Raw genomic sequence first — 25,985 nt, 5'->3', positions numbered from 1 at the left:
CTCAGAAAAACCCTGTGCTTGCTTTGATGCTCTGCTGGTCATTGTCTTAAAATTATTAATCATTTTGATCAAGGGACCCCTCATTTTCATTTTGCACAGAGCCCTGAAAATTACGTGTAGCCAGTCTGCATAACTATAAAGGTGAGGGGTGGAAGGGACTCAGTGGACAATGAGCTAGCTGCTGTTGACCTTTAAAAACTGTTGACCTTAAATTATTAAAATGGCTAGTTATTTTACCAGCAAATGAGTTTATCTGGTAACAGTACAGAATAGTGATTGGGGACCTGCAATCTATGATAAACCATAAGCGTGTCTAGCAAATAAAGGAAGGGAGCCTGCTTTTATAGGGGAAAGAGGGGAGCTGGGAGGGCTGTTCTAAATGAAAGTTCATTGGAGGGGAGTAGGAGTTCAGGGTGGCAATGGCTTCTCATTAACTTAGCAATGACACTTCTCATCAGCTGGGCTGCTGCTATGCAAGGGGAAATTCTGCCCTGGCACTTCCTGTTTGGAAGAGCAAGGTACCTTCTTCCCTTAGGGCAGGCAATTGACATGGAGTAGCAGGGCATGAGAGCTCCCCCTTCTGGCTTCTCCATTTTATTTTATTTTATTTTATTTTTATTTTTTTCTCAGCTCATGACTAAGTTTATTTAAGCCATCTCCTGCCACAAGCAAAGGGACGGAAGATCAGTATAATGGTCCCCAAGTATAATGGTCATCACCGGATACAAGAAGGTGAGTTTAACGTCCCATACATTTTTCTGGTCCATGTGTGCAGAGTAATGGTGCAAACCAGCGCTGTGGTCCCCTCTGGGTAAGTGGTCCAGGCTCTCTATTCATCTTCATAGCCAGTTGGAAGCGGATTCACATGCGGGTTATGGAACAGGGTATGGTTACCATCTCCCCAGGGAAAGGGCTTGGACCTGATGCGGAGATGGGGGTAGGCGATGAACTCGGGTCTCTCCTCCTCTCCGTGGTGCGACTTCAGGAAGACGTTCAGCATGCTCACTCCCACCCCGGGGAGCGCCACGAAGTAGGTGAGGGCCTTCCACATGCGAGCTGAGCCCTCCTCGCCATGGGAGCCACTCGACACTGGCCGGCTCAGCTGCCTCCGGGAGCGACCTAGCAGCCGAGAAACCCGAGAACCTGCTGCAGCCGCCATCTTCGACCGGGATCTCCATTTTATTTTAAATGAGGTTTCTGTTCTCACACTGCCCATGCAGATCATCCTTTGGACGGCAGGCTATCCAAGAATCCTCAACACTTGCTTAAGTCCCCTTGGTTAGAGAGAGAGGACCTGAACATGTATGGGGCTGGCTCTCAGAAAGGAAAATCTTGCTGCCCTTGATCAAGGTGGACCTGAATATAACCAGGAAGGCATTCTCCTATGAGCAGCTGTTAGACTTGTGCTCTCTGACTTCCACATTGGCTGCCCTTGCGCATAGAACATCTTGCCCTAGTATGATTTTTCTGCATGTGGGAGTAACATAGCGGCTATCTGGTGTTTCTGCCTTCTCACCATCCTTATTCCCTTTGTGGGAACTTCCCTCCTCTTTTCCAAGTATTTTCCTGTGGGCTGCCATTCATGGTGTGCTGTCCCCAGTGCAGCCAGGGGCACTGACCTGGGCTGGGCCAGACCTAGTGCCACACCGCTCCTTGCATCTGCGTGTGCTCCGGGGGCTGCCAAAGTCGAAGCCACCTCTGTCCTCTGATTGCATTGAGATGGAAATTGCAGGTCACTGAGAGACAGACTAATCAGAGTGTTTCGCTCTTTCTCAATCTCCTGTAATCACAATGCAAGATTTTGCTGGTACTCTTCCTGTTTCTACACGAATGTGGATTCTTCCGTTGCTCTGATGGGCACAGATCCCTGGAGCTGGTGCAGTTCACCGAGTGACGGGGTCAGGTGACAAAGGGTCTGCAAACATGAGCAGAAAACCACTTTGAAAGGTCGAAACGGTATGGCTTTTTTATTGCCTTAGGGCAGAAACAAGGCCTGCTTGTTTGTCTATTAACTTGTCTTCATTTATATTATTTGGGACACCAGTGGGGGCTTTTCACGGATCTTTCAGAGAAACAGCGTCTAAAAAGTAGGGAAGCATAATTCTCAAAGAGAATTTGAAAGGAGGGCCTTTAGACATAGAATCGAAAAAGATGTTTAGCAAGGGCTTTTCATTTTATTTTCTTTTTAAAAATAGCTCTATTAATGTACAATTTATATGCCATAAAATTCACTCATTTTTAAGTATAAATTCAATGATTGCTAGTAATTCACAAAGTCATGCAACTATCACCACAGTATGGTTTCAGAATATTTCTATCACCGCCTTCCCGCCCCCCCCCCACCCAGCCCCCGCCATCTGCATTCATCCCCCATTCCCACCGCCAGCCCCAGGCAAACACTCATCTCCCTCCTGCCTTAGAGGTTTGCCCTTTCTGGACATCTCATATAAACGGAGTCATATAATACACCGTTTTTTGTGGGGGTTTTTTTGATGGTGGCCGGGGGGTGTCTGCCTTCTTTCACTTAGTAAAATGCTTCTGAGGTGATCCATGTTGTCGTTTGCTTTCTTTTTTTATTGCTGTAAAGTTAGCCGTTATATGGCTAACCCTCATCTTGCTTATCCAGTCACCCACGGATGAACATTTGGATTGTTTCCACTTCGGGGCAATTGTGAACCGTGCTCCTCTGACTGTTCACACGCAAGTCTTCATGCAGGGCGAGGGCTCTGCAGACGACACGCAATTCTCCTGCCTCACCTCAGAGAGGCAAGCTCTTTCCTGGGAGAAAAGGTACACAGGCCGCTGGGGGAGCCTTGCTTGACAATGATTGGATAGAGCTTTACGACTTATCCGCTGCTCCCAAGAAGGCAGACTGATATACAGATGTCAGAAGGTCTCAGTCCCTGTATGAAGAATTTTCCTGTTTCCCTTAACAAGGCAGGACAAGAGCCAGGTGGGCCCAATTTGAGGTTTCCTGGATTGATACACAGCAGTCTCCCCTTGTTAGTGGGGACTATGTTCCAAAACCCCAGGTGGGTGCTTGAAACTGCAGATGCTACCACACCCTCTATATACTATGTTTCTCCTATACATACATATGATAAAGTTTAATTTACAAATTAGGCACAGTAAGAGACTAATAGCCATAATAAAACAGAACAATTTTAACAATACCCTGTAATAAGAGTCATATGAATGTGGTCTCTATCTCTCAAAATACCTTATTGTACACATTTAATGCCTTTTCCACCTTAACTAAGCCCTTATCATGCACCATGGCTGTAACTTTTTCTGAGATGCAACAGAAAAACGAGTGCAGATTTATTTTTACTTCTTCACAGTTTTGTGGATAAAAGATTCATTTTTACTGTAGATCTTAGCAAACTAGGCACACGATTTTTTTTTCTTCCCTTGTTAAGTCAAGGACTTTCACCTTCCCACTTAAAAGAAGCACCTGACTGCTGCTCTTTGGCACATCCGAATTGCCGGCATCAGGAATTGTGCTTTGGGGGTCATTATTAAGTAAAATAAGGGTTACTGGAACATAAGCACTGAGATACTGCGACAGTCCATCTGATACCCAAGCTGCTGCTCACTGACTCATGGGTGGGACACGCTGGACAAAGGGATGATTCTCATTGCAGAGGAAAGAGTTGGATGGTGTGAGAGTTCATCACATTCTCTGAATAGCATGCAATTTGAAATACATGCATTGTTTATGTGTGGAATTTTTCATTTAATACTTTTGAACCATAATTGACCCCTGGTAATTGAAACTGCAGATAAGGGAGGACTACTGTATACAAATGTCTGGAAAAACCTGTTTTCTCACTGGGGTTGTTATAGTGAAAAACGAAGGTTGGTGTTCCTTGTTGCTACTTGTCCACTGTGCGAAGGGAGACCGTCAGCCGAGTTCATTCATTCATTTGTTCCACACAATCACTGAGTGCTTTCTACATGCTCGGCGCTACTTGAGGTACTAGGGATACAGGTCTGGGAGAAAAAGACAAAAGACAAACAAAAAAGCAAATCTGAGATCGCAAAGCTTACTTCTAGTTGGAGAGAGGCCATAAAAATATGAAAAATATATGTCACGTGGCAATCTGTACTACGGGGAGAAATTAAGCAGAGAAACGGAATAGGATGTTCTTGGCAGAGTGGAGGGGTTGCTATTTTAAAGAGGCAAGTCAGGAAGATCAGATTAAGAAGGTGACATTTGAGCCAAACCTGAAGGGGGTTGTAGTATCTAATGCTGTCTTCCAATAACCACAGCCTTGGCTGCTTTAAAACAACACTTGTCTATCATCTCACAGTTTCTGTGTGTCAGGGGGCTGAGCATGGCTTAGCTGGACCCTCTGTTTCAGGGTCTCTCACAAGTCTGTAATCAAGGTGTTTTTGATGGGGGTTGGGGTCTCACCCGAAGGCTCAGCTGGGGAAGGATCTGCTTCCAAGCTCACATGGTTGTGGTCAGAATTTCAGTTCCTCTAGGACTATTGGACTGGGGGTCTCAATGCCTAGCTAAGCACCCCTCATTTCCTTGCCACGTGGGTCTCTCCAACATGGCAACTTGTGTCACCAAAGCCAGCAAGGGAAAGCATCTGCTACCAAGGCAGAAATCACTGCCTGATGTAACCTAATCACAGAATGGATGTCTCATTGCCTGTGATAGGTCCCACCCATACTCGGTGGTAGGAGGTTACGAAAGGGTGTCAGTAGCAGGAGGCAGGATCACTATGGACCATCCTGGCAGCTGCCTGTCATAGAGATGAAAGAGCAAGAAGCCATAGGGGACCTCAGCGGGGCGGGGGGGTGGGGGGTGGGGGGGGAGGGGAGGCATGTAACAGGTGGAAGGAATAAATGCAGAGGTCCTGGGTGGGAGCTGGCCTGGGGTGTTCAAGGAATGGCGAGGAGGCCAGTGTGGTTGGAGTAGAGCAAGCAGAGCACAGGGGAGAAGAGATGAGGACAGCAGGGTAGGTAATGGGGGCCAGGTTATGTGGGACCTTTTGACTTTTATTTTTTTAATTAATTTATTTATTGGCTGCATTGGGTCTTTGTTGCTGCAAGCAGGCTTTCTCTAGTTGTGGCAAGTGGGGGCTACTCTTCACTGTGGTGCGTGGGCTTCTCATTGCAGTGGCTTCTCTTGTTGCGGAGCACTGGCTCTAGGCGCACGGGCTTCAGTAGTTGTGGCACAAGAGCTTAGTTGCGCCTCGGCACGTGGGATCTTCCCTGACCAGGAATAGAACCCATGTCCACAGGAACTGGCAAGCAGATTCTTAACCACTGCGCCACCAGGGAAGTCTCCTGATTTTTACTCTAAATGAGAAGGGAGTCACTGGAGGGTTTCAAGCAGAGGAATGATGAGCTGGCATTGTTCTGGACCCTTGATACCCAGCCTTTGGTCCATGGACTAGTCGCAGCAGAATCATTTAAAGCTCATTAGAAATGCAGAATCTCAACAAACATATGGGCACCAAGTGAGGAAAGCTGGGGGTGGGGTGGGGGTGGGGAGGGTTGGGGGGATGAATTGGGAGATTGGGATTGCCATATATGTTACTAATAAGAAAAAAAATCAAACTGTACACTTTAAATATATGCAGTTTATTGTATGTCAATTGTATCTCAATAGAAGTTCTTAAAGAAAAAAAAAATGTAGAATCTCAGACCCCACCCCAGACCTACTGCATCAGAAACTGTATTTAACAAGATCCCCAGGTTAGTGGAACACACAGCTGTGGCATCAGAATCACCTGGATCATTTGTTGAAACACAGTGTGTCGGTCCCTACTAACTCCCAGAGTTTCTGATTCAGTAAACGTGGGGTGGGGTCTGAGATTCTGCATCCCTAGCAAGATCCCAGATGATACTGATGCTACTGGTCCAGGGACCCTGCTTTTAGAACTGTTGGGTCAACATCCCTGTCGTGAAGTGGCTCGCAGCTTCAGGCCTTTCTCTGGCCTCTGGAGGAGATGGCATTCAGATCCAAAATATGCCATAAATCCTAGGGTGGTAGATTTTATATGCGGTCCCTTGAAGTCACATCAGTGATGTACTCTCGTGACTCCTCTGGTGTCCTGTTTTATATCTGCAGTTAAATCCCATTTCTGTTTCTCCTAGCCTTGGCAGAGAGAGGGAACAGGTGGTCACCAGCTCTCTGCTAATAACTCTTCATATGTTTGCAACCCATTATTAAATCGCCCTCAGATTCTCCTTCTTGAAGGCTAAATAATTAGCTACCCTTTTCTGAATCATGGGATGGAGAGGGTTCGGCTGACTGTAGCTACCAGCCTCAGTCAGGAGCATATGGGGTAGACATTCTTGAACCGGTGTAGGGGCTGGAGGTATACAGGGTGGGGGCTGCAGTGGGGCTTCGAAGGCTAGACCTTCATATTCCTTCATCTGAGCAAGATCCTTAGAAGTGATGCCAGCAGACAGCATGCAAGATAAGGAGATGTCCGGTGGGATGCAGGGATCAGCTGGAGGTCAAGCATCACGGGTGAGTCAAACATCCTCAGGGATTATGGACACCATCAGGCCTACCCCTGCCTCCATGCAACCTCCCACCTGATCCTTTCTAGCCAATGGAACATCACTCATAGAGCAGCCTGGCTGGTGGTGATCCCCTCCCTCGGTAGGAAGCGTATGACCATCATAAAGATGATGTTCTAGTGTGCAGAGGTCAAGGTCAAACTTTAGACCACCTGCATCAGCATACCCTAGGAGGCTTATTAGGAAATGCAGGTTCCTCAGACACCACTGCACCTGAATCTGTGCTGAGGAGTCTGAGAATGGGGAAATTAATAAGACAGCCCCCACCCTGCTCTTCTGTACAGTCAGGTTTGAGAACAAATGTCCTAGTGTGTGATACAGCTCTCTTTCTTCACTTTTTTGGCCATGAACAGAAAAGGACAACAGTTCAGGGTAAACAAAGCATCTAGTACAGTGACTAGTGAAAAGAATGACTTGTCTGTGTAGTGTGTATATATTTTGAAAATAAAAAATAGCGATAGCTAGCATTTCTTGAGACCCTCCTCGGTGGGATGAATAGAGCCTGGCCTGTTGAATCCTCACCTCTGTGAAATAGAGGCTGTTGGCATCCCATTCAAGAAGGAGGGAGGTGAGGCGCACAGAGAGACAGTTGTGAAGTCACACAGCTGCTAAGTGGCAGGTGGTATGACTTAGACCCAGGCCCAGCTTGACCCTGGAGGTCAGGGTTTTAACCTCCACGTTACCCTTTCCTTCCTCCTGACACACTCTCCCCTTTCAACTGTAAAATAGGGTGAGAGGCACCGTGGTTGCAGGTTAAATGTATGCCATGGGGGAAAGAAGCCACTAGTTTGGACTATGCTCTAGTGGTTCACATGCATTTTTCTCATTGGCCTCATCTCACACCTGCCCTGGGAGGGAAGCATTATACCCATTCTGCAGGCGAGGAAAACTGAGGTTCCCAGGGATTAAATGGGTTGCCTGAGGCCACACAGCTATTATGTAGGTGACGTTGGACTTGAAGCTACGAAACCACACTGCCCCTGGTGAGGACGGAGGTGAAAGCAGTCTGACTCCGACGCAGGGTTACTCGGAGGGTCACTCTGCTATGTCAGCCCTGGGGCCGCCTTTCCTATTTTCAGACCAGCTATTTAATTAGCCCGGAGCCTTCTTCCTTCCGTGGTGTTCAGAAACACTGCCCAGGGTTACGGGCACAGCTAAAACAGGAGCTAAATAGCATGTTCTGGAAGCTGTATAATTAAAACTGACGTGGGAGACAATGCCGTCAGCCTGCACAGGAGAAATGAAAGTCACCTATCTAGAATGCGTTTGCCTATAAGGGTGCCAGTGACTGCTTTTGCCGTTCTGGTGCTTTTTAGCTATAATAGGTATCCTGAGGTCTGTGGTTTGCAGTGCCATCTCTAACTACCTTCTTAAGGATCCTGAACAGAAAACCATTATTATGTGCCTGTGTCTGCCACCCAGGGCTGGGTCTCTGAGGGGAGAAGGTGACAGGCCAGGTTCTTTTTAGACACTGGAGACTGAGATGAGCCCAGGAGTGCCACCAGAAGGTGACTGAAGCCTCATCTCCTGATCTTCAACTCAGTGTCTTTCTGTGTTGGGAGGGGCTGAGCTCTGGATCCGCTGAGCCTGCCCATTGGGCATCTACACCTGGGTGTTCCACTGCCGTGTCATCATGCACGTTTTTGTCTCCTGGAATCTCGTAGAGAAGCCCTTCTGCCCCTCTCTGGGTCTTTATGGGGTCACGGCTCATGATACTCACACACAGTCACCTGGTCCAGGCTGACTCAAGCAAGAGTGCTGGGTCCTCCCGACACACTGCTTGGTCCAGAGGTAGGCATGTGACCTAAGCAGGACCAATCAGAGTTTTTCCCTACAATTTCATACAAAGTCTTTCTTCCTTTTGGAGCAGAAACTGTTAAAAATATAAGCTCAAGGCACTAGTGGCCATTTTTCTGCCATGTGAAGCAAACCTACCCCAGGGGGAAGAAATCCAATGCTCACAGAGAAGATATGGAGAGAGTGAGTCCTTATGACTTCACTGCATCCCTAAATCCAGCCATCTCTGTGGGATTTGCCCTTGGCCTTCCAAGTTAATAAGCCCAGAAGCTCTTTCTCGCTCAAGCTGGATTGAACTGGGTTTCTTTCAGGAACCCTAGACAATACATATCTGAGGTTCAACATACCCAAACACAAAACCCCAAATTCCTCCCCCAGCAAACCTGCCCTCCTCCAGCCTCCCCTGCCTTCCACAGCCTCATCACTGCTTATTCAGTTTTGGCCATTGATTCATTGCCACGACCTTGGTTCAGACTCACATCGCTTCTTACCTGGATTTCTGCACAGCCTCCCTGCCGTCAGGCTTGTCTGTGAGGCACCCACAGACAGACAGACAGACAGACACACACACACACACACACACACGTCAGAAATATTTCTCAGTCTGACCCTTCCTGCTCTTCTATGGGGATAATTCATGAGGCTGCTAGATTACCTGATCCCTGGGCCCTCCTACCTGTTGAATCTCACCTGGTACCGCCCTCCTCTCACTTCAGCTAGAGAGCTACTTGGAGTTCCCACTCTCATCTCTAAGCTAACGCACATGCAGCTGCCAGGGGTTCTTAATCCTTTCTCTGCCATGGGCTCCCTGCCAGTCTGTTGAAGCCTACAGACCCCACCTCAAAATAATGTCTTTTCAATCACAGAGTAGGATACATGGAATATAATGAACTTATAATATATTGATATACGTTTATCAAAATATTAAAACCAATTTAAATTTGAATATGGTAATGTATGTGCTTCTTCATTAATGCATTAAATAGAAAGACCTAGTGAAGGGGCCTAATAACTGTTGCAATTTTCAAACAGTAAAAAGTGTCAATTAAAAGTCAAGTTATTTGCAACAACTGTAATGTGATAGGGATATACATGGTTTCTGTTGGTGACAAAGTCCCAGGTAAGTGACCATGGAGGTATAACTTTATGCCTTTCTAAGTTCATGGACTCCTCCACCCCAATTAAGCACCACTGGTCTCTAGATTAATCTAACAGATTAATCCCCATCTTGGTTCTTTGGGACTCATCTTAAGGTGACCCCCCCAGGAAGCCCTCTCTGACTCTCACCACACTAGGTTAGAGCCCCTCCTCAGTACCCCAACAGCCCCCTGGGCCTCCCTTTATCACACCGCAGGTCACATGCAATGCCACAAATTGGTCCGTGTCCTGGCCTGGGGCTTCTCCGCTGAGGCCCGTGAAGGTGGCAGCTGCCTTATCCAAACAGGCACAGCCTTGGTCTGAGCCCAAGCTATACCTCAAAGCTGGACTGCGGGTCCCCTGTAGGGCAGGGAGAGGCTCGCAGAGCTGGGGACCCTGAAGTGACATCTGGCATTCCCCTGGTGAATGACTTAGGACCGATTTCTTGTTCCTTCTTTCATTGGAGGCAGGATGGTGCAGCCCTAAAGAGCTGGGCCTTGACAGCGAACCAGATCTGCATTCTGCTCCTGTCTCTACCACTTTCCACCTGTTTACCTTGGGCGACTCCCTTCCCCTCTCAGATCCTCAGCTTCCTCACCTGTGATGTAGAACGACGACAGCTCCCATTTGTGCGGCTCTGGTGAGGATTGTACAGGAATGCACGGAAAGGACTCAGCCCTCAATCAGAATAATGACTCAAGAGTTGGAGACACCCATATTAGCTGTTAATACTGTCCACTTATTCATTCCACAAGCACTTATTAAGCACCCATTGCATGCCAGGTGCTTGACATGCATGAACGTATTCGATAATCCCAGAGCTAGGTTCTATTATCCCCATTTAAAATAACCTCCTTCATTACAGGAGGGGTGCTTGGTATTCTGAGACAGTTTTAAGTCTTCACGGATTAAGGTACCAAACTAACCCTAAGGGTCTCATCCCCTCCCCCAACATCCAGCACTGTGCAGCAACGTGGGGCAGTGGCTAAGGAAGGATTTCGGTTTAGGGGGTCTAGGTTTGAATTCCAGCCTCTCGGCACTGTATTTATAGCCCCTGGGCAACTTCGCTGCTTTGTGCCTCCTTTTTTTTCCTCATCTGAAGAGTGGGACAGTAATAGTGCCCACCTCAAGCTTATCAGAGAATTAAAAGATTGAATTTGTTGTAGAAGGTTTTAAAAGGTTGAAAGCCCTGTGTGGCACACAGTCTCAAAAAGCTTAGCTATTCCTCATGGGAACATGTGGCAAACTCCTCCACCTCCCGCAAGTGCCCCCAAGGAGCACCTATCCCAGTAGGCACCCCTCCTCTGAGAAGCCCACTCCCCACCAAGCACACTTCCCATCAGGGCTAAAGAAACATGGCTATACAGCATGAAGTTGTTAGGAGTACAGACAATGTGGGCTCAAACGCCAGTGCCACCAGCTGCCAGCTGCCGTGCCTTGGTAGAGCTGCTTTATCTTCGCGCACTTCAGTTTCCCCCTCTGTAAACTGGGGATAGTTGCCGCACCTTCCTCATAAAGGTGAGGAGTCAAGCACTCTGCTGGATGTATAGGAGTCAGCAAGGCAGAGGAGGACAAGGTGAAATGCTTGTGAAGGGCTGAAGTGAGCACAATGCCTGCGGAGTTATAAACGCTTGACGTTACAGGCCACGTGCTACAAAGGAAACATTATATCATACTTAGAAATGTACATGCATGCTAGATATTTACACAAATGTATATTACACCTTTTGCTTATAACTTCCGCATTCATTTCCTCATTTACTCTCACAAAACAGCCCTGAAGGATAGGCAGGGCAGAGATTTTATGCTGTTTTTACTGATGAAAAGGCAGAGGCTCTGGGAGGATAAAAGGTGACTGGCAACTGGAGACGGCTGGGCATTTTAAAAAGAGAACCGGCGAAGGGCAGCGTTCCATCTCAAATCCTCAGTGGAGAGCCAGCCCCCAGCTCTGTGGCCTTGGGGTGGGAGGACCGGTTTGGGGGAGGCCTCCAGGCCCAGGGCGCCCCAGACAGGAGGACAGGCAGGCTGGCGGGTGGACACGCCCGGGGGCGCACGGTTGCCGGCGCGAAGCTTCCAGCGGGCAGAGATGCGCAGGACGCCGGGCGCGACGCTGAGTGGCGCTGCTGGGCCGCCCCGCGCCAGACCTGTTGCGCCCAGGGCGCAAGACGGGCAGGTTTAGGGTTAAGGGACGCTTCGATTTCTCGGGTCGCCCCTGCCACCCTGGACGCTGTATCTCCCTCGGGGTGCCCACGACCCCACCTTAACTTGAGGTTCCCATTCGTTTGGCTTTTGCGTTTCTCCCCGCAACAGTTCCAGGCGCGTCGGGGGTGGGGGCGGGGGCGGGAATAAAGTTTGTCCAACCTGGTCTGGGAGAGAGCTGGATGGGGAGGACTCTCCCAGCTCCAGACTCCACCGCGGGCCGGACCGTGCCCCTTCGGCTTCACGGCCGCCCCGGGGGCCCTGCCCTCGGTAGGTGCCAGCCTCGGTGCCGACCGGATGGGCTGACCCGCGCACCGCCCCCTCCCACTCCCTTCCCCATCCCGGTCCCCTCCCCCGCCTCTGGTGCGCACGGGCCCCAGCGTCTCCAGCCCCGCCCGCGCCGGGGTCGCTGCAGTCCCCGAGGCTGCCCCGCGCTCCCTCCCCAGGCGGCCCGGCCTTAATCCAGCCTGGGGAGCGCCTCGGGGGGAGCGCGGGACAGAGAGGGAGGCCGAGGCGGGGACCCTGGGCGCCCGAGCTCTCCCGACCTGGGAGGCGGCCCCGACTCCGGGAGCCGGAACGCAGGGGAAGGCAAGGACGGGGCGGCCGGCGGAGGGGCGGGAGCCGCTCATCAGCCACGCCAGTCACGTCTGGGGCCACCCGGCTGCCTTTTTCTTCCTTTCCCCCTTTGCTTTCTCCCCTCTCTCCGGTTGGCGAGGGCAAAGTGGCAGTGGCGGCGCCATGCCCGGGCCGGAGTGAGTGCGCGCGGGCGAAAATGGCGTACATCCAGGTAGGGCTGAGGCCGGGGGTCCAGATCCGCGGTGTGGGTGGGGGGTGCCGCGCCCCCTGCGACTCTGAGCGCGCCGGAGGGAGGGCACACGGCTGGGCTGCCACAAACTTGCCTGGAGAAAAAGGGTGCCCGAGCGCAGGCAACCTGTGCAGCGGCGGGGGTGCGCCCCCGGGAGAAGAGGCTGGGGACCCCCACACCCCGGGATGTAGGGCCCCAAGCGGACTCTGCACGCGCGCCCTTGCCTCCTGGGGAAGGAATGGGGGTGGGGCGGACTTTTCTTCTCCCTTCCCCCATCCCCTCCCCCGTCCACCCCACCCCAGGGGAGGGGCCCCGGGGAGGGCGGCCGGGGGCGCGCCAGCCGCCCGGCCCGCCAGCTGCCGTTGCCTTGGTGACGGCTCCGGCTAATTGGCCGGTGGAGCGAGCCTGAGGCAGCTGTTCCGGCCAGGAGGGACAAGGACGTCGTTTCTCCCGGGCACTGGGTGCTGAGGGGTGGGGGACACACCAGAGGCGCGCTGGTGGTGGTGGAGGGGCAGCCAATTACTTTGGGCCATTGCATTGGGGTCTGGGAGTCGTGGACCCCCATCTTGGGGACACTCCCCCAAGAATCCTTAGGCTGAAATAATTTCCAAGCACCTTTTTTTGGGGAGGGTGGGGGAGCGGTGCTTGACTAAAAGACCTTTCTTCTCAATACAAGGGGGAAGTGCCGACGGGTCAGCGCCAAGGTCATGCAGTCAGACCCGTTGAGCTTGCTTCTGGGGTTGGCTCCTTTGAGGCTGGCAGAGAAACCTGCAGGCTCCCACATTCAGGGTGCATCTGGGCTCACTTCTTCTCCTGGCTACAGCTACGGCTGGGGGTGCTGCTGGTCCCCTCATCCCCCTTTGGCTCACACATCCTGGCATCTTGTCCTTAGACTTTTCCGCCAGCCAGGAACTCTGCTCTGCCCCCTGGCCGTTGCCTCCCCATCCCTCTCCTGGCTCAGATTCGCTCCATTGACTTCCCTTTCATGGACTCCCTAGGTCATCTTTTGAAGTTCAATGAAGGTCACATCTACTGTTCACTTACTGTGTGGATGTTGTTGGGGGTGGGGGAAGGGCGCTGTTCAATGGTTGCTCAGCAAACCCTTGGCTGACCACCTATCATGCGTGGGCACTGGGACACAGCTGAGAAAGCAGCACGGTCCCTGCCCCTCCGAATGCACGAGGCGGTGAGACATGAACAACCTTAGAACAGGCTTCTACGGCTTTTAGGCTCTTATGACTGCCTTCAGCACAGTAATTAAGTGACTTGCCCAAGGCCACACAGGTGCTTCGGGGTCATGGTGAAGCCTAAAGGGGGGGGGGGGGATGGGCATTGGTGGGGGATTGGTTAAGCATCTGGTATGAGGATGGCCTGGTGATACTGACTTTTATTCTAGAATGAGGTGTTAAACTTTTTCTATAAAGGCCCAGATAGTAATTTTTTTTTCCCTTGGAGGGTGGCATGGTCAGTGTCGCAATCTCTTGACTATGGCACTAAACAGTTGCAGACAGTAGTAAACACGTGGGCATGCCTATGTTTAAATAAAACTTTGTGAACACTGAAACTGAATTTCATATACTTTGTACGAGTCAGGAAGTATCCATCTTTAATTTTTTTCTTCAACCAATTAAAAATATACAAACCATTCTTACCTGGAGGGCCATAGAGAAACATGCTGCAGGTTGGATGTGGTCTGCTAGCCACAGCTTGCACCCCCTCTTCTAGAATATCTGGGTTCTCCTCCTTCCTCCTTTTTTTTTCTGGCTTGGATCAGTTCTCCTCCATTGGGTCAAACCCATGAACCCGAGTCTCAAAGACAGCCTGCCTGGGAGCCTCAGTGCATCTTCCCTTTCCTTTTTCTTCATCTCCTTGGTTTCTCTTGGCCCCCTGACAGTCACCTTGCACCTGGGCCTTGAGAAAGCCGCGTGGTTGTTCCTCAGCGGGGCCCCAGAGGTGGACTTGCCTCTGTTCCTTGTGGTTTTAGAAAGTGTTTCTCTTTGGATCACCACATACCCAGGAAACGCTTCCCTGTGAGCCCGGATAGATGTGAAGAAGCACCTCTTTATCCTTGTACTTTACCGAAAGCATTGTAAAACACTTTCTCATGCAAGCCCCACGAGGGCGTAGCTTTTTGCTCCTTCGTTCACCTCCCTGCTCTATGGGCCAGGACAGTCCCCGGTGCCTAGCAGGTGCCAACTGGACTTGACAAAGCGTCTAGTTCTCATAAGCTACAGAAAGTGCAGATATTGTGCAGCTGGGCGGCACAGAGCATTTTCATAGTGTCCTAGCTCAGCCCTTCCACTGAAGAAAAGAGGTAACTGAGGCTCAGAGTGTCCCCCCACCGCAGTTTGCCCAAGTCACATGATTGGCCGCTGGTGATGCCAGGACTAGTCCTTCTTCACTCAGTTTTGTTCCCTCCCTCCCCCCCCCTTTTGATTAGCGCCCGAGACTTTGTTTCCCAAACTGCAGTGAATCCTTTATCACGTCAAGGATTTTGAGTTTTTCACAAGCTGTGTACCACCTGTGCTGTTATTTACTTAATTTTTTTTATATAAATGGGCTTGCACTTTATTTTCACTTTAAAAAATAATATGAAAAGGAAAATTTATGTCACGACCGCAGTAGAAAACCAGGCACTTGATATGAGTGCAACAGAGGGCAACAGGAAAAATAAACACAATGAGAATAATGCCACATGCTTGGATTTTAGCTGGATAGGCTGTCTCCAGGGCTCTGAGCTGGGGTCTGCTCTCTGTTTCAAAAGGAAGGCAGGGATGGGATTTGCAGCTGTTAGAAAGATGTGACATGCAGTGGTACCAAATTACGACTTTCTCCTCCTTTCAAGAGAATTGAAAAAGTAATTAACTTTCTCCCTCTTGATTCAAAGTTCTGAGTTTGATGGGAGACTCCCAACCTACCTGCTTTCCTCGGCCTGTTTGGAAAGCCATTAAGACTCTTCCCTGGAAGGGGGGTATGGGGAGAGCCTGTGCTGTGGGAACCGGGGAGAAGAAGCTGGGGTGGGGGTGGGGCTGAAGGAGAGAGGGAGCCCCTCCCTTCTTCCCGAGGACCAGACTGTGGCTTTCTTTTCGGCTTCCTCTATTTGTGGGTGGTCATATGAAGCTCCCCACCATTGGAGCAGCATTGGAAGGTAGGGCCTCTAGGAGGGCGGGGGAGCCCAGTTACATCCACGCTGTGCCTGCCTGCATGTTAGCTAATCATGTCCTTTTGGGTTGGCTTCATGACTATTTCTGTATAGGAAGGTTTGCTCCTCTCCTGAAGTGTGGCTGCGTTGGATAGCATGACTATCTATCCACCCGCTCTGATTCATAACAGCATACGGTGCAAATCAGATCGAAATGCTAAAGTTTCCCGTTTATTCGGTGTTGGTTAGCCAGGAGGCTGCCAGCAGCCCTGAAGGTAGCAACACCTTGTTAGGAGGTCAGCTCCCTTCCCAGGATGGTAAGTGGAAAGAAGCAGGGCTTTTTTGTTTTTTCTTTTTCTTTTCCCTTTTTGAGTTGCTGGAATATTGCTAAACTGGTCTTATCTCTCTCTCTCCCTCGCCCCCTGCGCCCCTTGGCTTCACTTGGATCTCTAAAAGGGCAGTTGGAACCTTTAAACGAGGTGAGTTAATTCGGTGATGTGTTTGGCCTGGCTTCTAATCAAGAAATGCCTGCTTTTCATGTTGGAGCGTTATGTGGGGCTGAGGGGATATTGGATATTAAACAACAACCGGATGTTGATAACGGCACGATTTCGGTGCCATTCTACAGAAGGGAGATCCCGGTGAAAAGACACTAGTTGATGAGATAGGTTTCCCTTCCCACCCCCTGCCTATTTCATTTGATTCTCTCTGTTTACTTTCATGTCATGAGATTATTTTTAAAAAATATTCTTTGCTTTGCTTTCAAGAAGACAGAGTAATATTCATTGTTTTGAGAACATATTGCATAGCCCTCACGATGTTGAATAAACCACCCACACGTCAAGAAAGACGTTCCCATAAACTACAAAAGAAAATACCTGCAAACGTTTTGCTCGCTATTAATGGCTCTGGCGAGTCGGGGTTTGCCATCTTTGTGCCTGCAGTTGGTAAATAGAAATGGAAAACATTTTGTTCTAAGTGATCAGCGGCAGAGACAGACCTCCTGAATGTCGTTATTTCTCATCAGGGATCGGCTGCTTGTAATTTTGGGTGTTTTTCCTCTTCTTCCTCCCCACCCTCCCCACCTCCCCTCTGCCCCTCTCCACTGCCCACCTCCCCCAATGGCCTCAGGGTTTTCTTTCTAGAATCTCCGATCTGCTGCTCTGCAGATGGACTTGCCGGCACTGCTGTCAGAAGTGCTGTGAGTCCAGCTGTTGCCAGTCGAGTGAGGATGAAGTTGAAATTCTGGGACCTTTCCCTGCCCAGACTCCTCCCTGGCTGTAAGTAAAACCGCTGTGAACTTCCTGGAAAGCAATCTGAAGACCTTTCTTTTCTTGATTGCTGTGAGGGGGGTCTGTGGCACGGGAAGGAGGATTTGGGGTGTGAAAGGGGAAAAGGCTGAGTGTCCATTGACCTGCTAGGTCGTGATGGGATGTGCTCAAGCCTCATTGCTTGGCAAGCTGGTGAGACCAGCTCAGGGCGGGGCTTCAGTTCAGCTCAGCTGGTTTCACATCGGGCCTTCTGAGATAGGAACTGTGTAATACTAACCATGTGGGCACTTTTAATCACGTTGAGTGTCATTCCAAACAGAAAAAGAGATCTGCGAGCATCTCTCTTCTTGAAGGGATGTCCAAATTCTAAAGGTTTCCATCCAAGTCAGTATGACAAACTGTCCTAGCACCTGGCCCCGTGCCTGGCCCATGCTAGATGCTCAGTGAGTATTTGGTGTGGATGGCATGAACAAACAAGTGCCTCTTTGCTGGTTTGAGCAAGAACTTCAGAAACAGGGAAGAAGCAGAAAAGCACCTCCAGTCTCCATCACGTCCTCCAACGCTGTTTATGTTCTCTCTGGCATCTTTCGTTTTATTTCCAATTCGTTCTCCTCCCGCGCCTGCACACAACATCTCCATCTGCCAGTCGCTCAGATATTTTGGGAACGCAGTTTTGAAGCTTCTCAGCCACGTGTCTGGTCCACCTCTCTGTGGCTGGGAGAGGAACGTGGCCAGAAAGTCTGGGTTGAGTCTAGAGGGCCAGGGCCTGGGAATCCTCAGATACGGAGGGGGAGACTCAAAGAGGGGGGAAGACAGTGTGAGGGCCCACAGCTGGAGCCTCAGTGGGGATCCAGTGCTGTCTCAGTTAAATCCTTGGGCTAAGATTCCAGAAGCCTTTGGCACCCCATCTTTCCCTCCAAGTTAGGGGTCATGTCTCAGTCCTCTTATTTTCTTAGAAGCAAGTATCAAATATTTTCATAGCAAAATGGCTCTGGGCCAGGCTCTGTGAATTCACATCCTGTTTCTCCTACTTTATTCTAGTTCTGTTCCCTTGGAAAAGTTGCTTGACCTCTCTGTGCCTGGATTTCCCATCTGTCAAATGGGGATGATAAAAGGAATAGTATTTATCTCATAGGGTTGTTGTGGTGATTGTGTGAATTAATGTATGGAAAAGTTCTGAAGGATGCTTGATACCTTGCTGGCAATCATAAACATAAGTGATTCTTTTTACCCTATTCTCGGTTTCCACATCTGTAAAGTAGGAAAAGTAATAGAACTTACTTTATAGGGTTGCTGTTAAGAGTAATGAGATATGCACATAACGGAGCGCAGTAGTAAGTGTTCATCTCTATCATTATTAGGTATTGATAGAGATTCTTTAAACTGATGTAAAGGGACCGTCCATTACTCACAGGTTATAGCCTGAATCCTGCAGGTGTGATACAGTTGAGAGGTTTGGTGAAACCAAATCATTCCCACTTTCTAGTGACGGAGGCTCAGCCCAACTGGTGTCTTTAAAGCCGTGCTCAGAAGAATTCCAGCTCTGTGATGGCAGGACTATCTTGTTCATTCCAAAAAATAGCTGTTGACCAACTGACTAACCTGCAGGCAGAAATTGAGTCCTGAAAATGGCAATCATGCTGTTGAAAAGTTAGTCTCTTTGGTAGTTATTTCTTGAGGTTGCCCTGCAAGTCTGGATAGAGTCCTGTTCCCATGCTCAGGGGATTTAAACTCTAGTATAGGAGGTAAAGCAAGTACATAAGTTCAGTTGTGTATTCACACCCTGCACATGCATATGACAGTCTTACATAGAGTTTTGTTATGGGAAAATCCTGGGAGAATGGCTTCAGGCATAGCTGGATCCAGGGGCTCAAATGATGTCATGAGTGTGCATGTATGTGCTCCCACTCTCTCTTTTTCTTTCTGTTTCTTCCGTTTTGGCCTCATTCTTAAGCCTTCTTTTTTCTTTGTCTCATTTTTAGCAGCAGCAAAAGTATCAGGAAAGGTTCTCATTGTCCTGGCTCGGGTCATGTGTCAGTCACTTGATCCAGTCACTTTTGCTTGGAGGAAGAAGTGTTGGCATCATGCCTGGGTTTCTTGACCATCCTGGAACCAGGGAAAGGGTTATCCTACCTGAAACACATGAACTAATAAGCTAGTCAAACAGGGATTGGCAAACTTTTCCAGTGAAGGGCCAGATAGTAAATATTTTAGTATCAGAGGCTTAGTTTCTGTTGCAGCTCCTCACTTCTGTCCTTGCAGTGCAAAAGCAGCTGTGGGCAACTCATTCGTGAAGGGACGTGGCTGTGCTCCAGCAACACATCTACAGACTCAGGCAGTGGGTTTGGCCCTGTGGTTTGCAGACCTGGGTAATAAACAGTTTGGGCGCTGTGACTGGATCCTGGGCGGACAGACACCACGAGTGGACGCTACACCTAGGGAGAGTTGGGGGAATCATGGAAAATGAGCCTGTGAGCTCAGGTCGTGTAGGGTCTCCAATGCCAGATGAAGAAATTTGGATTTTCTTCTGAACCAGAGGAGACCCCGGATAGACATTGAAAATCACAGCCCGGTGTCTGTTTGCCCCAGATGCTGAGTGCTGCAGATGCACGGCCGCTGAGTTGGAGGGTAGTTGTGCTCTGCCCAGGCTGCTGACCCTTTGTGCAAAAGCAGGGGATTCTTTCTGGGACGGGACCCGCAGGGAAGACACTTGTTTGGGTTATGCCACAAGCAGAGACGCGGGCTGGAATCTTCCAGCAGAGCCGACACACCACACGGCTTCAGGAGGTGCCCTTCCCATGGTGGTCGTCATGAATGGGACCACCTAGAGCTGTGCGCTGCACCGTCTGAACAGATGTACATGACCTTCGTGCTTCCCAAGATGACCCAGGTCTTCCTTGAATCCTGAGCAGCACTGAGCACGCGTTTGACCGTCAATATCACGCAAAATGTTAAGAGAAATCTGTCAAGGCGAGGCAGGTTAAATCCTTCAAAAAGAGAATTTACAGTTTGTGCTTTCCCCAGATTTATTTACCAAGTGGGCGGCTGCATGTTATCAAACAGGCAGGAAGTAGAAATGTCAAGCGTACAGGCTTTGCAGTGCTGTTCCTACTGTGACATTTGAGCCAAGAACCACGGAACGTGCCTCTCTGGGAGGTGGCATGTGGCAGATGAGCTGGCCCTTTCTGTGTGTGATTTGGGAGGACACACTGTTAATTGTCACATATGCTTCTGTCACGTGGGTCCCCCAGCTTTCCTGGGCTGGGCTGGGCTGGGCTGGTGAGGGTCAGAAAAACTGTACAAGCTGACTGGCTCCTTTTGGGGCATTGCAGGAAAGACCCTCACCGAAGAGTGTATTAGGTTATTTTTGTCCAACAAGCATGTATTGAGTATCTGATACGTGCAAGGCTCTTACAGACCTCCCAGGAGATGCCCAGCTCAGTAGCGTGGGGCATGTGATCTGACGTCTGGTACTGCTGGACTCTGTCGGGGTTCTGTCCTTTAACAGTGGTGCAGATTAACCCTCCATTCCTCCCTCCACGTGACCGGGGCCTCCATTTTGCTGTCTGTAAGGGGGGGCGGCATTCATAACAACTAAGTCCTATATTGTTTCAGGGATGAAATGATGGTTCATACAGAGCATGTAGGAACCCTCTAGTGCTAGTGCCTGGCTCATAGTCGGTGCTCAGCACCTGGTACTTTTGATCATAATAAGTACAGATCCCACCCTTAAGATTGGTCCCCTGTTATTGACAAGACGTGCACTCAGATCAGTGTGACACAAGATAAGTCAGATGAGAACCACTGGAAAGGTGTACTCATTCATTCATTCCTTGAAAAAAAATCAGAGTGTCCCAAGCATGCCACGTGCCATGCCAGGGCTAGGAGACCCATGGTGAGTAAGGCAGATACTGCCCCTGCCACGTGGAGCTGTGGCTTAGTGTCACGCAGAGGATGAGCAGGCAGGCCACACTGAGGAAGAGTTATGTGCTGAAGTGGGGAAAAAGAAGGTGCAGGGATAAGGACTGCCGGGGGTACGAGGAGGTGATGGGACAGGGTGGGGCCTCTCCAAGGAGGTGCTATTGCAGCTGAGATCTGAATGATGAGGAGGAATGAGACAGGTGATGGGGGTGGGAAGAGCATTCCAGGCAGAAGAAACAGAGGGCACGGAGGCTTGGTGGTTGCAGAGGGGGCAGGAGTGGCCTGGGCATACACTGGTACCGTGTCTGAGAGGACTCAGCCCAGGCTTCGGGAAGCAATGGCATGTAAGCTGATCTCTGAAGAAGATGGGACTTCACAGATGGAGGCTGTGGCCACAGTGAGGTGTGACAGCTGGGAAACCGGCTGTGCAGGTGGAGGGGCCCCAGTGGCCATCACGTTTTGGTCCTGCCTTCCTTGGGAGATGCTGCTGCTTTCATTTACAAGAGAGAGAGGAGAATGATTGATCTAGTATGATCCCATCCTGTGCTCTCCCTTCATCCCCCACGTTTCACCTGCTACATCCTTTTACAGACCAGGAGCAGGAAGCAAGCAAGGACCGGGCATTTCGCCCCATAACATGCCCAGCTTGTCCTGGCTGTGACCCTAGCTCTGGAAGAACATCAGATCAGTCTCATGTCATGCACAGGATGCATCTGAAGACCTCAGAGAATTTGAACGTTGCATTTTTCAAGACTAGTTTCACCACAGGTTTAAATGTCAAGTTGGGGGATGCAGTCTCGAAGGTATTGGTCTATGGCCAGGACAGTTGAGGAGCCTGTTATAGGCACCATCAACCTCATGGCCACTTTGCCAGCACCCCCCCCCCGCCCCGCCCCAGCATCTTTACTAGCTGTGTGAGTATTGGGGCATCTGAAAGCCACCTCTGCTATAACAACATCAACTCAAATGTATTGAGCACCTACCCACAACATAACAAGCACTGTTCTAAACCTTTTATGTATGTTAACTCAGTGTTCACAGCAACTGGGTAAGGCAGGTACTGTTATTAGTCCCATTTTACAGATGAGGAGACAGAGGCACAGAGAGGGGGAGGGACTAGCCCTCATTGGGGGCACAGTGAGTTGTGGCTGCTGCTGACTCACAGCTGTTTCTACACGTGAAACTGTTGCACTGAAATCACTGATCCTCAGGGCCGTGTTGTAGTCGTGGCCCTGCTACTCAAAGAACCATTGAGTGACATTGTTATAGGATATTTTTTAAAGATGTTATAGATGCAGTGACTGTTGAAATAGCAGGACACTTCTTACCAAAAGCCACTTGGAGAAGTTCTGATGCGTATGAGCAGCCACTGGTTCCTTCCAGACTGAAGAGCGACAGGTCTTGTCTTGCTTTAGTCAAAGTGGCACCCCTGTGTGGCAATATCCTGAATAAGCTTACATATCCCTCCCCCTACCCCAGCCTCAGCTTTGAAATTATGCAAATTCTTAACAGATTGTTCTAAATTGGAAAATATTCACTTATATCATTATGCATTTTGTGCAAGAAGCAAGACGTTATTGAGAGTTAAGGGCTACTGAGAGTTTGTTTCAAGTTTGCATTATTCCAAGTTGCATAAACTGGGTCTGAGAGCAGGTTCGTCATGGGTCTCTCCCCCCAGGGACAGAGATGCCAGTCCCTGGGGATTCTCCCACAATCACCGAGACGTCTTCCCTCCTGCAGGTTGGCCAGCCGGAGCAGTGACAAGGCCGGGGTCTCTGTCCACACAGCCAGTGAAGTCCCGCTGACCCCACGGACCAACTCCCCAGATCGGAGATGTTCATCCTCAGACACGTCTAAATCTACCTACAGCCTGACCCGGAGGATTTCCAGTAAGCCTCTGCCCTGACGGTTGAGGGTCCTGACTCCAGCTAGCCTTGCTGCTGAGCCACCACTCAGGGTCCACGAAGTACAACCCCGTTATCTGGGTCCCCAGGACGAAGGGAGAGAGCTGGCGTTCCCAGCCGCTCAGCAGCGCTCCAAGGGAAAGACGTGAAGGGCAGGGTCATCTTGGGGGTTGGGGGTGGAGTGCTGTGACCGTCCGGGGGACAAGATGACAGAGAGATAACGGCAGTGTGACAAAGAGAGCATCACACCTGATTTCTTCCAAGTTCAGTCAGAAGCTATCATTTTGATTGATTTTTGTTTCTACTGATCACAAGTTTCATTGAATTGACTCAATTGATGACATTGTCAGCATATATCCTTTCGGACCCCGAAAGGCAAAGGTTAGTTACCATTGTTACAAAGCAGGGCTTGCAAATTCACGTGACTTCAGGGCCGAGTGGATTGTGTCAGTGACTGAGTGCAGAGGGTTGGAGAGAGAGAAATGTCTATCTAATGCAGTGACAAGTGGCAGCCAACTTGGCCTTGTATTAGGGCAGGACGGGAACTGGGGCCCCATTGGGAAGCTGATGTCTCATTGAACGAGGGCAGCTCTACTCAGCTCTAGCCATGGGGTACTGTATCGCCGGATCTTTCGAAAAAAGAACCGGCAGTCTGGGTTTTTATATGAAACTTCCTTACTTTTAAACCCAAACAAAATATATCTCTGGGTTGAATTTGGCCCTCAGGCCGTTCAATTTGGATAGCCTGTTTGTTTGACCAGATGGCATGATTTGGGTGGGGAGGAAAAAGGATGATAAAGCCCTGTCACTCCCCAAATAGATCTCCTCTGCTTCATTCAGCTGATGTCTGAAATTCACTTGACAGGGAAAAAGCTTAAATTCATGAAACTAATCCACTCAGCTGGAAATGATTGATATCTGATCTTTCCTGGGAGTGGGTGGGGGAGAAGAGGGAAGTAAAGTTCAAGGGCTTGAAATCGCGAAATGTGGAGGATGTGGGATTTCTGTAGCCTCTGTCTTGCCATGGTAGAATGAGAGGGCTGACCTGCCCTGTGCTGGGCAGTACAGCGGCTCCCACCCACATGTGGCTGAGCTGACATGCACCCCGTGTGTTGTGTACCCACTGGATTTTGAAGCCAGTATGAAAAAAGGAGAATTTATTGTGTCTCACTAAAGTGTTTTTATATTGATTACATATTGAAATGATCGTATTTTGGATATATTGGGTTAAATAAAATATTAAAATTAATTGCACCTGTTTCTTTGTAGTTTTAAAAAATTGTGGCTACCAGAAAATTTTGTTACCTTTGTGGCTTTGTCTATCTGTATCTGGCTCGCATTTATTTTCTCTTGGATGGCACTGGTCTGGAGGTTTCCTAAATCTCGCGCGCAGCTCTATACAGAGATGACTGCACTTAGTACACAGTTATTAGAGTGTGACCACGCACTGGCAGAGGCTCACGATTTTAGCCAATGTGACAGGCATTTGGGTAATTAAGATGCCATGAAAGGACAAATATTAATCCTACTAATACGAGGCATCTCATAGTCAAACATCTAAGCCCAGAGAGTAGAATGTGGTTACCAGGGGGAGCTAGAACCAGGCAGGTGCTGGCTTCACTTATGCCGGCTGAGTAAGTTCTAGAGATTCACAGTCTAGCAGCGTGCGTAAAATTGACAGTATTGTATGGAGCACTTAAAAATTTGCTAAGAGGGGTAGATCTCATGTTCTTACCACAAACACAAACTTAAATAAATAAAGAAGGCAGGAGGAAACTTTTGTTTTTCGTGTTTGTTTATAAATTTATTTATTTTTTTATTTATTGGCTGTGTTGGGTCTTTGTTGCTGCACGTGGGCTTTCTCTAGTTGTGGTGAGCGGGGGCTACTGTTTGTTGTGGTGCACGGAATCCTCATTGCTGTGGCCTCTCTTGTTGCTGAGCACAGGCTCTAGGCACATGGGCTTCAGTAGTTGCGGCACGTGGGCTCAATAGTTGTGGCTCACGGGCTTAGTTGCTCTACGGCATGTGGGATCTTCCTGGAGCAGGGCCCGAACCCGTGTCCCCTGCATTGGCAGGCAGAATCTTTTTTTTTTTAAGAACTTTTATTGAGATACAGTTAACAGACAATAAACTGTATATATTTAGAGTGTACAATTTGGTATCCCAATCTCCCAATTCATTTCCCCCCAACCCTCCCCGCTTTCCCCACTTGGTGTCCATATGTTTGTTCTCTACATCTGTGTCTCCATTTCTGCCTTGCAAACTGGTTGATCTGTACCATTTTTCTAGATTCCACTTATGTGTTAATATATGATATTTGTTTTTCTCTTCCTGACTCACTTCACTCTGTATGACAGTCTCTAGGTCCATCTATGTCTCTACAAATGTCCCAGTTTCATTGCTTTTTATAGCTGAGTAATATTCCATTGTATATAGGTACCACATCTTCTTTATCCATTCATCTGTTGATGAACATTTAGGTTGCTTCCATGTCCTGGCTATTGTAAATAGTGCTGCAATGAACATTGGAGTGCATGTGTCTTTTTGAATTATGGTGTTCTCTGGGTATATGCCCAGCAGTGGGATTGCTGGGTCATATGGTAGTTCTATTTTTAGTTTTGCAAGGAACCTCCATACTGTTCTCCATAGTGGCTGTATCAATTTGCATTCCCACCAATCAGTGCAAGAGCGTTCCCTTTACTCCACACCCTCTTCAGCATTTACTGTTTGTCGATTTTCTGATGATGCCCATTCTAACTGGTGTGAGGTGATACCTCATTGTAGTTTTGATTTGCATTTCTCTAGTAATTAATGATGTTGAGCAGCTTTTCATGTGGCAGGCAGATTCTTAAGCACTGCGCCACCTAGGAAGCCCAGGAGGAAACTTTTGAAGGGGGTGGATATGTTTACGGCATAGATTATGGTTATAGTTTCACGGATGCATACTTATCTCCAAACTCATCAAGTTGCATATATTAAATATAGACAGCTTTTGTGTGTCAATCATGCCTCAGTTAAGTGCTTTAAAAAAGGAAAAAGAATGCCATGAGCTCACTGCTAGAATAGAGGGTTGAGCAAAGATTGGAATGATGAACCCGGGAGCAGTGAACTCTGCTGCTTGATGGGGAAGGGAGAGGCCCCCGTAAGTGATGAGGTGTGAATGTGATCCTTGAAGAGCTATAATAGCTACCATTTAGTGCCTCTTATCACGTGTGTGTTCCGTGCTGAGCCCTCGCCATGAATCTTCATCACAATCTTTGAGA

At 49.1% G+C, this 25,985-nt stretch overlaps 2 protein-coding genes across 11 annotated transcripts in view; one reads left to right on the top strand and one right to left on the bottom strand.

Annotated features, from left to right (window-relative positions):
• Positions 1-625: 625 nt before the first annotated feature.
• Positions 626-1,164, bottom strand: LOC130860524 (cytochrome c oxidase subunit 6A1, mitochondrial). The gene has a single exon (XM_057748851.1). It carries the CDS (start codon positions 1,157-1,159, stop codon positions 830-832), a length of 330 nt encoding a protein of 109 aa, XP_057604834.1. The 5' UTR covers positions 1,160-1,164; the 3' UTR covers positions 626-829.
• A 10,735-nt stretch (positions 1,165-11,899) lies between these two features.
• The window catches only part of SYT17 (synaptotagmin 17), a 79,700-nt gene continuing 65,614 nt past the window's right edge, over positions 11,900-25,985 (top strand). For 6 of the 10 annotated variants that reach the window (XR_009055464.1, XM_057748842.1, XM_057748846.1 and 3 more), the window contains exons 1-5: positions 11,900-12,466; positions 15,741-15,943; positions 16,083-16,105; positions 16,758-16,906; positions 22,559-22,707. Coding sequence is in view for 9 of the 10 variants with exons in the window: in XM_057748842.1 (XP_057604825.1) it covers positions 15,841-15,943; positions 16,083-16,105; positions 16,758-16,906; positions 22,559-22,707 (424 nt within the window). In the remaining variant the exon portion in view is untranslated. Of the gene's footprint in view, positions 12,467-15,525; positions 15,633-15,740; positions 15,944-16,082; positions 16,106-16,757; positions 16,907-22,558; positions 22,708-25,985 lie in introns of those variants that run through there. The other 4 variants (XM_057748845.1, XM_057748843.1, XM_057748841.1 and 1 more) reach the window with 3 other exon arrangements.

The sequence above is a fragment of the Hippopotamus amphibius genome, chromosome 9 (genome assembly GCF_030028045.1).
Source record: "Hippopotamus amphibius kiboko isolate mHipAmp2 chromosome 9, mHipAmp2.hap2, whole genome shotgun sequence".
Classification (NCBI taxonomy): Eukaryota; Metazoa; Chordata; class Mammalia; order Artiodactyla; family Hippopotamidae; genus Hippopotamus; species Hippopotamus amphibius.
Note: the sequence above shows the minus strand (reverse complement) of the source record. Positions and strands in the feature narration are given on the sequence as shown.